The sequence below is a fragment of the Uloborus diversus genome, chromosome 5 (assembly GCF_026930045.1).
Source record: "Uloborus diversus isolate 005 chromosome 5, Udiv.v.3.1, whole genome shotgun sequence".
In the NCBI taxonomy this organism is placed as follows: Eukaryota; Metazoa; Arthropoda; class Arachnida; order Araneae; family Uloboridae; genus Uloborus; species Uloborus diversus.
Genome location: NC_072735.1, coordinates 169,882,983 through 169,897,551, shown reverse-complemented (window position 1 = coordinate 169,897,551; position 14,569 = coordinate 169,882,983). Strand labels below are relative to the sequence as shown.

Here is a 14,569-nt window from a genome sequence, read left to right as displayed (position 1 = left end):
ACTCATTTGGTTATGGGTATAACCGTGAATTGTATATAAACTGTTTCCATTTCCATTGTACATACATATTGAAACAATTTTTTTTCTAAATTTATCTTGCAATTTTATGCTCCCTTTATGTTTTTATACTTTCCTTCAATTCTTACTGAACGAAAAAGATGTTTTAAAATGCTAACTCAAAATTCTTTCTTTTTGTATTTGCTATAAAAAGTTCTTAAATATACATAAAAGGGTTCATAATCATAGTTTTAGCAACTGAGTTAAGACAATACAGCAGAAAAACCATCGATCTATACAAGGCAATTTTCAATAAATCTCATAACTTTCCAGAAGTAAATAATAAATTGCATGTTAAAAAATATACCTCCCCTTTATATAACCAATTTCTGCATTGAAAACATAACAGCATTCTTAAGCAATTTCATTTTGAAGTTGTTTTTGATTTTTCCACCTTTAAATCAAAGCATTTAAAAGCAAAATAATATTGGGAGTGAAAAATAGCAACAGATTGTCCTTGAAAATGCGGTTGCTATGTAAACCATTGAAGTGTAAGATATTATATTATGAAGGACATTTGTGAATGATAATTAAATTTCGTTATTTAAATCTTAGTATTCAAGTTAGTGAAACTTATTTTGATGTGCAAATAAATAGATATATTCTGAACAAGGGCACCCATATGCAAAATTTTAAGGGGGGGGGGCGCTCAAAAATTTTCCCCATGGTTTAGCAGAATATTTTCCCCATGGAAACTGATTTCAGTACAGATTAGAGATATTAAAACATGACATTTTTAATAACTTATTCATTAATGGCTGGGAAAGAAATTTTTATGCATTTTTGAAAAGAAAAAAGCACTAAAAGCAAGAAAATTCTCATTTCTAAGGGGGGGGGGGGGCTTGAGCCTCCCTTGCCCCTATTGGGCGCCCTTGATTCTGAATACTATTTTCTAAATTTGTTAAATGATTTATTTTTATGCAAAAATCTTTATAACACAAAACCTCTTGTCCCAAGGTGTGTACTATAACTAAATTGACCTTGTCTCCCGTTTTTAAAGGCTGTCCTGTTTTCTCCAAACATAGCTTCCGGTTCAAAGCATTGATAGCAGTGGCGTAGCTAGACCCGACTTTCGGGGGGGGGGGGTTACTTCTTTTATTTATATATATATACTATATATATATATATATATATATATATATATATATATATGTGTGTGTGTGTGTGTGTGTGTGTGTGTGTGTGTGTGTAATCGCTTGGAATTTTTTCCTTTCTCTTCTCTCTTCTTTTTCTTTTTTTTTGAGACTAACTTTTCGGGGGGGGGGGGTTTGTCCCCAAACCCCCCCCCCCTTAGCTACGCCCCTGATTGATAGTACCAAAGTAATTGTAAGAAATCCTTCCAAGAAATTCATTTTTATCTCAAATGAACATTGAATATACAAAGCAAATTTGTACTTCAAAAGAAAAATGACCTCATCAATTTTTTTTTTTTTTTTTTTTGACTTGTTTCTGTTCCTGTGTTATTAAATACACATTGTATGGGAATAGTATTTTTTTTCAACCCAAAAAGTTGTGTCTCCATTTGGGGAGAGAAACATCTGGTCAACTTAGTTGCAACGATATTCTACTGCAATACATACATAAAATATTGAGTTGCAGAATTCAAATTTTTTTTGAAGGAATACAGAAATTTCTCTTGGATTTTGAGATCTCTAGCAGAAATCTACTAAATGTTTTCACAAAAATGATAAAATGAAAAAATAATTTTAAAAAGGGAATCTCATTGGAAACTTAAGCGTAATTCAGACATCGTCCGTAAGCAACTTCAGCAGCAACTTTTTCTCCCTAAAACCAGTTTATCGGCGTTGCCATGACAGCGAGTCGTATTGTATGGATACCGTCAACGTGACTAGAAGCAAGATATTTGACAGTTGTACAGTTGGGAGTCGCATTTCATTGGTCGCCACAAGATTCTCTCTATTGTATGACTTTTCACTGGCGTCCGCAATAACGAATGTTTCTCCGCTTTCGATGGAAAACGTACATCTGTCCTCTTAACGTGGTTAAAGTAACGTGTGGATAATATCTGAATTATGCTTTACCCTACAGCTTACCTTGGTAATCTGGATCTCCGATTTATCCAGATTAAATTTGTAGGGTTAAAAAAATTCTCACCTAAATAATAATTCTAAATTATAATAGCAAAAACAAAACTATAAATGCACCTCAAAAATTTTGAAATGCTTCATAGCTATTATTTAAATTGTTCCTCACCCTACTCATAATGTATAATTTATATATTCCACCATTTCCCATTTTGATCAACAGAGCAAAAGAGAAAAAGGAAAAAAAGTACTTACTTTTAAAGCATCTTCATCCAGCAGCAGTGGACATGAAAATGCTATCAAGTCTGGGTTTCACATTCCCTCAGTGAAATCTGGATATTATTATCAATTTCTGAATAAAACCTCCCACTGATTGAGAACATCTGTCAAAGCTGCAAGCTGATTCTCTAAAATACACAGCCTCTCTTGCCACTGACTATTGACGCTGGAGACATGCTTGTTGATTAGATCAGCCGACGGTCGATCCGCACGGCGATCCAAAGCTCTAGCTTTTTCATTTAACTCGTTCACCAAAATCTGGTTTCTCTGGATCTCATGCAGAAGATTGGTCAACCTCTTGATGGCAGCATTCAAGGAAGAAATATTCGTGGGTTTTTCATCTGGAACTGCAGTTTTCAACAAATCAGATGCTTTTTCCAAGTGCTCCAAGTACTCTTTCCACAAAATGCAATCCACCTCTGTTTCTGTAATCACTTTGTCGGCCAAGTTCAAGATTTTGTTCATTTTCTTTTTGAGAATGTCGATTTCAGTATCCAACAGAGGCACCTGGCTCTCTTGTAAAGTTGGTCGAATTTGAGAGCCCATTTTTTGCAGCTCTGTCAGCTGATTTTCTTGCAAGCTTATATCGATGAAGTATGTCTGGAAAAAATGAAAACAGCTATGGAATATCCCAGAAACTTCACCAGAATTTTTCAAAACATGAATGCATAAAATGCCACAACACCAGAATTTAAATGTTTAAATAACAATGTAAAAAATAAAAAAACTCCTTGTCCTACTAAAACAAACTAAAATACAATATTAAAAAATTAAATGTACTCAAACAATTAGTATTTGAGACATTAGTGAAAGGAATAATAAATAAATAAGTATATACTTTTAATTAAACAAATTATTAAGCAACATAAACTGCCACACAAGGTGTGTGATATGCCACGGAGGTGAGAATTCACATGTTGTGAACCAAAAGTATACTAAAATAAAAGTTATTACTAAAAAAATGTTGGCAGGCTTAAATAAGTTTTTTTGATTAAATTAAAAATCATTGATAAATGAAGTGTTCCTTGAAGTTTTTATTGTAAAAGGCATGTGACAGACTTTTTGAAAAATGACCCATTTGCAATATTTCACAATTAAAATACCCAATATTTTGGGGGCAGTTTCCCCTGTTCCACCTTCCCCAACTACAGCACTGCTTGCAACCCCAAAACACATCTGCAATTTTTTTGAACAACTTGGGATTTTTTAACCTGTTATTTGTATTTTAATAACTTTTATAAATAACTGCATAATATGTGTACTACAAATTAGCTTCTAGTCTTCTTGCTTTTGGAACTAACTTTTTGGATATGCATTTTCAAAGGCATTTCTGGTTAACTCCAGTTTGGTTTAACAGATATTTACTGCAACATTTCAATATACAGTAGAATACCTTTATAACGCGGACCTATATACTCGCAATTCTCTATAAATCGCACAACTTTTCAGAAGTAAACGATAGGTTTTGAAATTTAAAAAATCCTTCTGTTTTGCTTTGCAAACATAAAAATTGTTAGGCAAATTTAATTTTGTAAGAGTTTTTCATCTTTCCACCTTAATTCAAAGCTTTTAAATGAAAATTAGTACTGACAGTAAAAATGAAAATACCAGATGAATCTTGAAAATGCAGCTGTTATGCAAACCATGAAGCTAGCTGAAGTGCAGGATAATTCACTTTCTTTTGATTATGCAACATATTTATTTGTGAATGACTAACTGCAATATAAGTGCTTTAATAATCATTGCAGAAGAAACTCATTCTAAAGTGCTAATATATCGATATATTCTGAATATTTGTTTCAATATTTGTGAAATGATCTATATAATGCAAAAACGTGTATAACACAAAAGCTCTGGTCCCAAGGTGTGCATTATAACGGTCTTCTATTGTACCCTTTACAAAAAACATAAAATACACCAGAAACAGAAGCAAAACATTTCCAGACATCAAACTGAGATAACTTCGAATATTGACGGAACAAAATTCCGAATACTGAAAAAGTATTTTAGTGGTTCTCACCTGCAGCTCCTTATGTTTATAGTTCACATTTGGATAATCCACACCAATAGGCGACTCCAGCAACTTCTCAGCACCATGCAACCAACGATTCAGGCCATCTTTCAAACTTTCGTATTCTTTTCTATGAGTTAGGGAGGTTTTCAAGTACTGGTATTGCTCTTCAATAGCAACTGGTAAAGTCTGCTGCAACAAGGTACATTCTTCCAGCTGCTCTACGAAGGAAGCAGGTAGAAAAGAGGTTTGTAGTTCTTTATTAGCCAGACTTTGAAGATTTGAAGCATCACTAAGACTTCTTTGCAATTCTGCAGCTAATTCCTACAGATAAAAGGTTATTGTTGTCAAAGATCATTTATAAATAACACCCAACATGTAAATATTTCTTTTTAAGTATTTTTTCAAACTTTTATAAAATTTATCTATTCTTAATTCAACTTTTCATGAACTTTGAATACTAAACATAAATAATATTGATAATAATAACAACTAACAAAATTACTAAGAAAATAATAGCGAATATAAAATGAGGTAGTGAGAAGAAAAAGGATGCAAGTGGCAAAAATTAAAAATTTGGAGATAACCAGTACAAATGGTAGGTGAACCTCTCCTCTGTCTTGGGGCAAGAGATTGTACTAGTAGCCCTGGTAGGTGCTGCTGTATAGCATGATTTAGAAAAAAAAATCAATGAAAGCCTACCTAGGATCTGATCTTTAAACACGTTTTACTCAAAATTTTATAAAGTCCACTTACATCCCTTTGCTTCTCACTGCCTCAAATTATGTTTATCTACTGTCCACAATCAGGAGTTGATGGCAATAAGACACAGGCAAAACCTTTCCCCCTTCCTACCAACAAACTTTCTTTGCCACTACCAGAAGAGTATGTACCATCTTCTATTAGACAAAAACTTTATTCAGAAAATTCATTTTACACTGCTCAGTACCATGGTCGCCCATATGAAGGGGGGGGGGGGGTCAAATGGGGGCTCAAGCCCCTTGCTAAAAATTAGAATTTACTTGCCATTAGTACTTTTTTCTTTGCAAAATTGTAAAAATATTTCTTCTCCTGCGCTAACAAATAAGTCAATGAAAATGCCAAATTTTAATAACTCTAATCTATACTGAAATCTGTTTTTTTTTCATAGAGAAAATATCCTTCTAAACCATGGGAAAATATATGAGCCTTCCCCCCCCCCCCTTTAAAATTTTGCATAAGTGGGTGCCCATGCTCAGTACCATCCATATTTCAGAATTATCTGTTAAACAGAATTAACAAAAAGTTCAAAAATAGCATTAAGATATATTTTTTCTTTTTTAAACAGACCCAATAAAGCATTGGAAACTGGGGACTAAATTTGGAAGTTGATCTGCATATAACTGATCTCTCCACATATAAAGTGTAGAAAACAATTTTTATTGATGAAAATCTTAGGCTGCATGAGTCATACCTTTGTACTGGCATAAAACATTTCAGACAAAACTTTTTCCATGTTCATGCTTCGTGCACATACAAATATGGTTAAAATACGTATAAGGTAGGCAATTCATAGTGAGGTTCTGATAAATTGAATTATCACTGTGACAATCTTTACTTCCTTTAGGGGAGTTCAGTTAAAATGGAACACGTTGTTATAGAGTAGATTTGAATTGGAATACTTTAGCAAAAGTAATAAAAGTAACCTTACTCAACTCAGTGCCGATTATCCTTCCCTATTACCCCCAAAAGAGGTAAACATTGTCAAGATCATAGCTCAACTTATCAGAACCACACCATAGAGAGATAATACGAGGCGTTTGTATCAAAACCAGCTTAGGAAAGGCAAAAAGAAAAAAAAAAAAGAAAGAAAGATTGTTTCTGAGAAATAAAACCTTTTTTTATGTTTCAAGGGAGGGGAAAATGATTTTTTCTTGCCCTTTACTATGTATTCTGGTTCACAAGTATTGATCACGTATGTTTTGGACTTTAATTCCATAAACATTTCCGAGGGAGAGCCCCAAACCTCCTTTTTTCTAAGTTTAACATTATCAAAAATCGTCTAAAATTGCTCTTTTTGAACTTCAATATCCAAAAATTACCAGTGGAGAGTCCTTCAAGAGAGGAGCGATCGCACCTATCGTCTCTCCCTTGGAACTGTTCCTGTCTAAATCTTTTTGCAACAAGATGGTATCCCCTCATCAAATTATGAAATACAAATACTTTTGAAAATTCATGGATTGAGCTGGTTCTGATACTAAACATACGATATTGTAAGGGTTATAAGGGATTATGTAATGGGATAATATATTTAAACTGTAATAAATATCTATACTATTTTTATCTAAATGCAAATTTAGTATGTAATGTTAATGGATTCAAAATCTTACCTTATGTTTGGTAATTTCCAGTTGAACTTCATTTGGAGGCAAAGTCAAAAGAGGCTGAGACTGCATAAACGAAAGACCAGTATGCAACTTTTCCAAGATATTCTCCAAGTCATGAATAATTTTCCGTTGTTCAGCAATCACATTCTCATGCTCGGTTTTTAGATTGTTTACCGTCTTCTTAAGTTCATTAATTTTGTTTCTCAGATTCTGCAACTGGTCCATTATTTTATTGCAATCTGTGGCAGTTCCTTCTTTGGCGATTTGTTCACCTTTATCAGCTGCTTTTGTAAGCTTAGCTTCACACTGATTAACCTCATCAAGAATAACTTGATATTTCAGCAGTTTGCCTTCTGCAGGTGTGGTTTCCTTGGAAAGTGAAGTCAGATTTTCATTGCATGAAGAAACAGTTTCTGTAATTTCCCTGATTAGAGTGTGGTACTTTTCTCTAATTGCACAGGAATTCTTCGCTTTGGCACATTTATCTTCTACAGACTGTATAGTTTTGCTGTAATCAACTTGCAGATTCCCAAAATCATCTACAAAGCTGCCTAACGGTTTCACATTTAATATCCTTTCTCTGGACTCTTTTAGTCGGGAAAGGATTTTTTCATAATTCTCAATTGCATTTTCAGCATCTGCTACAGACGGTCCAAGAGGTTTATCCAGCTTCTGAAGATTTGACTTAATCTCTTCAAGTTTCCTCATGCTTTCATCAAGAATCATCTTCTGCATCTTCAACTGGGCAAGGGCATTTTCTAATTGCTGCAGTCTCTCACGCAGGCTGTCTTCCAATCTATGTTCTTTCTCTCTAAGTATTTTCAAATCATTTTGCAACTGTATTTTCTCTGCATCCCGCATCTTCCTGATTATATTTTCAGATGTATGTTGCAATTCTACACTCTTTTCATTTACTTTTTGACTTTCATCTAACAATGATCTGTAACTTGCTTTTTGCTCTTCAATCACCTCAATTGAAGCATCTAGACGGAGCTCATGAGACAAAGTCAATTCACTTTTGTTCACCCAAGATCGTACTATTTCCATCAATTCATCTAAAGCCTTTCGTTCAGATATTAACTTATTTGCTTCATCTACTTTTTTTTCAAGCAACTTTTTGATTTTCGTTACGTGATGCTTAGTTTCCTCAATTACAGAATGTAAAAATCTTTGATCATCGTTATTGCAAATTTCATCAAAATCATCAGCATGTCTGTACATTTCCGACACCAAAGTTTCTTCATATTTCTTAACAATCAATTCTTCAGAAGTAAATATAGACTTTGTATTTTGTAAATCCTCCATGCTGTTGAGTTTCCACTCAATCCTAGATAGATATTGTTCCTTATCCAATAACCACTGTCGAATATCATTCAGTTCTTTTTCAAACTGCATACTTTTTGAAAGGAGGTTGTTTAACTTTTCTGTACAATCATCTATAGCCTTGCATAATTCATGAAATTTTACCTTGATTTCTTTCATTTCTGTATGTAGAGTATCAACTTCCCTTTGATCAATATCAACTGCAACAGTCTCTACTTTCTTCTCTGCAGACTGTATTACGATTTCTTTATTCAAAGTTTCTCGTTGCAGAGATTTTACTTCTTGCAAGGCACTTTCAATACCTTGAATTTGGTATCCTGGTTTGGGCAAAGTATTTAACTGGTATTTTTTATCATTAATCCAATCTTTAATGGATGCTAACTCTAATGAGAATGCATTAAGGTTAGTCTGCAAAAGTTCAATGCTCTGAATTTTTCTCAAGCATCTGTTTCTCAAATTTTCCAATTTCTTTTCTAAAGAACCAATTTTATCTATCAGATCCATTTGACTTTCTTCAGAGAGGTCATTTAAGTTAAAGGTCATGTTCTTTATTTTGGTTATAAGCATATCAATTTGCCTCAGATCATCAGAACTCTGCTGCCAAAGTTGTTTCTTTTGGGACATTCCTGCATTAGTTTGTTTCTCAATGGCATCTAATTTTTCATCAGCTAACTTAATTTGAGCCTCAATCTCAGTAAAAAGCACTTTCATTTCTTCAACTGCTAATTTTTCTGATATGCATTTGTTAATTAATTGACTTACCCGTGCATCTAAATCGTTTAACTTTTTTCGTAATAGGTTAGCAGCTTGAACGTCCACAGATTGTTTAGATTTTTTCTCCATATTATCTACACTGCATATCTTTTCTGTTATTTGAATTCTTATGTCTTCTAGTTCATGAATACGAGATAGTATAGATTCTACGCTAAAAGCCAAAGGCTTCATTTCCATAGCTGATACATATTCTTCCTTCTCTGAGATCCACTTTTCAAGACTGGCTTTCAGCTCACATAAGCTTTCCCATTCTCTAACAATGTCTTCCAGACCAGAGACAAAAGCTTGAATTTGTTCTATGTAATCTTGCAATTGAATTTTTATTTGCATCTCTTTCTCGGGCAAAGATGATGCAAAGCCTACATCTGGGCTAGAAGGTCTGCTGATAGATGAAGTTGCTTCAATACAACCTTGAATTGCTTCTTGCAATTTTTCTCTGCCATTGTTTAAATTCTTCAAAATATTTCTTGCAAAATCAAGCTTATCCTTGGCTTCATGAGATGAAAATCTTGAAGGTTTAAGGCCACTAGAAACGAATGGTCTCGTTTCATTGAGAAGCTTTTCACACAGAAGAAGACTATCCTCATACGCTTTGAATTTAGACAATGCATCTTCCAACTGTGCCTGAATATTTTCAGCAGTTAGCAAAAGAGAATCATAGCTTTCTTGAACATTGTTTATTTGCTGATTTATTTGAGATTCCAGTTTTGGAGCTTGTTCTCTATATTTGCTGTTCAATAAAGAACCTTTAGACTTCAAATCATCGATGGTAGCTTGAAAAGATTGTATCTCTCTCAGCAGAACTTGATGCTTTTCACTTTGCTCTTTTGTTTTAGATAAGTTAGTAATTTGCAAAGAATGATGAGACATAAGATGAAAAGACATCTGTAACAACCACTTCTCTATTTCTTGAAGTGCATTGTTATACGCTTGAATATCAGATAGTTCTTTTTCTAATTGAGATAGTAATTCTTTGCATTTTGAATGTGAAGATTTGAATTTTTCAGACAAACCATCCAAGACAGAAGATTCGCTCTCATCACCTATTTTTTGGGCTAATTCAGAAGCTTCTGATTGAAGCCCTTCTAGAAGAAGCTTGTGATTTTCTACATCAGCAAGAATTTGCTTTAAGTTTTCAATTTTTGTCCTTATTTCAATTAAATCCCCTTTTGTTGCAATTGTGTCTGGGATTTTTTGAGTAACATTTTCCAGCCAGTCACTAAACTTGCTTTTATTAATGGCAAACTCCTGAAGTCTTGTTATAACTGATGATAAGGCACTAATACTTTCTGTCAAAAGTTTTTCTAAATCTGCAAATTTAATTTTCATATCCAGTGTTTCCTCTTGAACGACCAACTTTGCAGGTTCAGGCAAAACTCTTAGAACTTTTGAACTGGATTCACATGCTACATTAAGCAGTCTTTGACCTTCAGGGATTGATGCAGTCAGACCTTTAATATTTTCGACTCTTTCTTGAAGCAATTCTTGACTGCCTTTAAGTATAAAATTATCATCTATCACAGATTTTGCTTGGTTATACCAAGAGAAAAACTCTTTCCTGGCTTCAGAAAACTCCCCTTGATTGCAAATGTATTTCTCTAATTTATTAATGATGTCCGAAAGATTTGATGAGAATGAATTGTAATTGGTAGATATCAAAACTGTTTGGTCTCGAGCTGCAGAATAACAACTGATCTCCACTAAGTTCTCACAAGCAGTGCTTAGTGCAGCTACATCAATTTTGTGTTCAGTAACATCTTGATATATTTCTCTTAATTTCTCAAGCCTTTCTGTGTCAGTGCACTCATCACTACTTTCCATGTATGGCTTAGCTTTGTTCTGCACATTCCTCAACCATTCTTCCAAGTCATTTCTTGAAATTTCGTACTCTTCCCAGGCATCGAGACACCGTTTCAAACCAAAATCGATCTCTTTAACTAACATCAGGACCTCTTCATGAGCAGATGACAAAGCATCACACTCGCTAACGATTCTTTCTGATCCTAGCATTCCAAAATTGTTTTTCACGGTACTTCCTAGTTTACAAGAATTCTTTACCAGTTCTTCACCTTGGGGAAGAGATTGTTTCACTGTTTCAAATTCAATGATCTTTTCTTCAATAGCTGCTTTGCTGTTGCCTTGAAACCCAATACTGTTCAACTTCAATTTGATGTCTCTTAACCATGTTTCAGCAGCTGAGTAAACATCCTTATATTTTTCTATTTCATTTATTTCTTGCACAAGTTGAGAAGTACATGTTTGAGATATCATTAAGAAATTATGATATTTATCTAATGACTCTTTGATTTCTTCAAGAAGTACGGGATGTTCAGTAGATTCATTTTCCAATCGTTTTGCTATTGCATCATGGCTTTCTATATCTTTTAAAATGGAACTATATTTCTCGAGAACGGATTTTTTCTCAATCAGAGAATTCAGTTCCTGCTTTCCAGTAGCCTCTATTTCACTTTCTATTTCATCCAGCCAAACTTTGAACTGCCTCAAAATCTTGTTGAACTCCCCAACCACAGCTAATCTTTCAGTCAAATTAACCTGCATTTCAGAAATATCCTTCAGAAGTTGTTCAAAATCTGTTTTCAGGTTGTCCGCATCTTCCTTGATGCTACTCAAACCATCTGGATCGGTGTTGGCAATGACTTTGTCGGTCAATTCCATCGTATAACGTATTTTGTTTTGCCCTTGGTCCATGCTGTTGGCCAAAGCTTTCAGGCTGCTCAGTTTCGCATTGATCTCATCAATGCTACTTGATGGCCTGCTGCAATCATTCAGCCGTTCACGAGAAACATCAATCAATTCAATGCACTCGCTGTACATGCACTGCTGCTGTTGGTGTTCTTGGAAGTGGTGCTCAAGTTGGTGCATGATTTCCTTTGAAAATGAGACTAAGGCTCCATACTTTCGGGAAAGTTGAGTAAATGCATTCGATATACTTGAATCAGAATAGGTCTCTAGAAGAAGCTGGGCTTTCATGTTCAGCTTATCAAATTCACTCTGCCAATCAAATATAGTTTGTAGATGATCCTGAAAGTTAATGAAACAATGTTATCATGGAAGAGTTATTTAACTTATACATACTTCAAAAATACTTGAAACTTGTTTTTAGTTATATAAACTTGTTTTCTCAAAACAAATAACTTATATTTTTTTTTTCTTTCAGAAAACAAGTTACTCATTTTTCTCTTGATACAATAATCACAGACATAAAATTATACAAAATATTTCCTCGTTTATGAGTATATTACTTAAGTTATATAATTATAATATGAAACATTAAATATCAGAAAATTTTCCTGCAAACATGAAATATTTGATTCTGATATTAAGTATGTTTTGTTAAATAGGGTTCATACTCTATTTGGATAAAAAATTTCCATGACTTTTTCACGACTTCAAAAAAGTTAACATGAATATATGACACGAAGAGAATAATACTATTAAATTGCCAATTTTCGGAAATGGGCTTTCGAAAAACTTTTATGTGAGTGCCACTACCTCACTGGAGGTTACTCATTGGAAGGCACTTACTTGTGACTGAAAAAATATCAGTGCACTGCAGAAACTAACAAATTATTCTTATTTGTCTTCATCATATCGATTCAAGTAAAGTAAAAATGTAATACACTGATGTTTAAATGTCTAAAAAATATTTAATAAATAGGGCAGAATAGTAACGAATGGGACAAAAATTGAATGGGTCATTACTAAGTTACCAATAATAAATTTACTTCATAAAAACATTGCTCTTTGGTGTCAATAGTGCATCTACCCCCCCCCCCCCCCCCAATGTAACTGAACAATATACTATATTCGTTCATTAAAGTAAAGCCACATATTTCATTTTTCTAAATCAAGTATTTCAGCTGACCACAAGGGGATCAGTTTTAAAAGCTGTATGTTGGGCACCACTGTTATAGAGTATTAGACTTCCCCAAGTTCTATGTTCTATGGCCTGACTAAAATCTTCACATTCTAAAGCCTTCAACATTTTAAGATAAACTCTGGTAAATTTAATAATGAATTTTTTTACAAGTAGTTGAAACGAACTCGGGTGAAATTGAATTACTTTTTGAGGGGGCGTGCAAAATCAAGAAAGTGCAAGTCTACTACTACAGAATATAAAATATAAAAAGTGCAGGAAATAATGGTGACTTTAAAATTAGTGATGTCCCAGTAGTAAAAACACATTACAAAAAAAGGCGAGCGGCTGTTACAGAAGCGGATGAAATTGGATTCCAAAACTCTGACTTGTTTAAGAGATCGTTCAAGTTATATGCAATATTACTAAACCACTCAATATTTCTAGTGCTCTTTTAGATATTGTTACTTTCTTACTACTTAAGATATTTTTTCATGACTTTAAATAAATTTCGATGACTTTTAATGAAAATATTAATTTTCAATGACTTTTCCAGGTTTGAAATTTGTTTATTTTTTTTCCATGACTTTCCAGGATTTCCATGATCCATGCGAACCCTGTTAAAAGAGGCAGAAAAAAAAATTGATTGTATTTTTTAAATTTTAACATAATTAGAAGTGTGCATGAGTTTTGCAAAAAGTATGCCTATAACATAAATTTCAGTAAAAGTGAAAGGTCGTTATAAAACGCATCAGTTCTAATTTTGTTTTTTCATTCTTTGCAAAAAAAAAAACCTTACGAGAAAATGAAAGTTAATTTTAACGGCAATCTCCTGTCATATGCTGAAAATAAAAATTAATATTCAACGACATGCCCCCAAATAAACTTTGTTTTGCATGCAAGCTATGTAAACATGATCAATATGAAATACTACACAATGTAAATTCATTAACCTGAAATTCCTGCAGACGAGCCCTCTTTGAAAGCAGATCAACTTGTGGCTTTGCATAAGATTGTACAAGAGGTTCCATTTCAATCAGCCACTGAGAACACTTTTCGAACTGTTCATCATATTCGTTCCATTTAACAAGCCCAACATCAAGAGAAATTTTGATTTCTGCTACACTTTCCTTCAGCACATCATACTCTTCTTGCATTCTGGCAAGCTCTTCATCAATCATTGTTTTCTCTTCCTCCACCACACTGGCTTTTGCTATTTCTCCGAAACGAGCAGCATGGCGAAGCTTTTCGAGACCTTCGTCCAATTCTGATTGGAGAACCTGTAAAGATATTTTTTGAAATAATTTTCACTTTGTATCATTTGATAATATCTTTACTAAGACACAAATTTGGGATTGTCAAAGCCCAGATTATACACACTAAAAAATCATGAAAATATGCATGTAAGTAGTAATACTTAAAACATAAACTTAAATCTATTTAGATTTAATATGCGCCCAAAATTGACAACTATACCTTAATGTTTTTCAAACTCACGCCTACAAAGTTGTCACATGTGAATATCGATTGGTTCTCCATTTTTACTTTCTTCTATATCTAATATATAGAAGAAAGTATTGGATTCGTGCAAATTTTCGAATTTCGAATTTTGACGGATTCGAACGTTTTGAGGTGTGCTGAGTCCATTTCGACCATTTTTGGAAAATGTCTGTCTGTCTGTATGTGTGTGTGTATGTGTGTGTGTGTATGTGTGTCACGTCTGTGTGCGACCAGTTTTTTGTGGCCGCTCTACAACAAAAACTACCGCATGAAATCGAACGAAATTTAGTACACGTATGTGCCCCTATGTGAACTTGTGCCCATTAGTTTTTGGCGC

The 14,569-nt window shown here is 33.7% G+C and overlaps 1 protein-coding gene across 1 annotated transcript in view; it reads right to left on the bottom strand.

Moving 5' to 3' along the window:
• Window positions 1–2,401: 2,401 nt before the first annotated feature.
• The window catches only part of LOC129223276 (muscle-specific protein 300 kDa-like), a 175,047-nt gene continuing 162,879 nt past the window's right edge, over window positions 2,402–14,569 (bottom strand). The window contains 5 exon segments of the mRNA XM_054857842.1: window positions 2,402–2,461; window positions 2,463–2,981; window positions 4,402–4,716; window positions 6,762–11,897; window positions 13,686–14,012. Coding sequence (XP_054713817.1) covers window positions 2,402–2,461; window positions 2,463–2,981; window positions 4,402–4,716; window positions 6,762–11,897; window positions 13,686–14,012 — 6,357 coding nt within the window.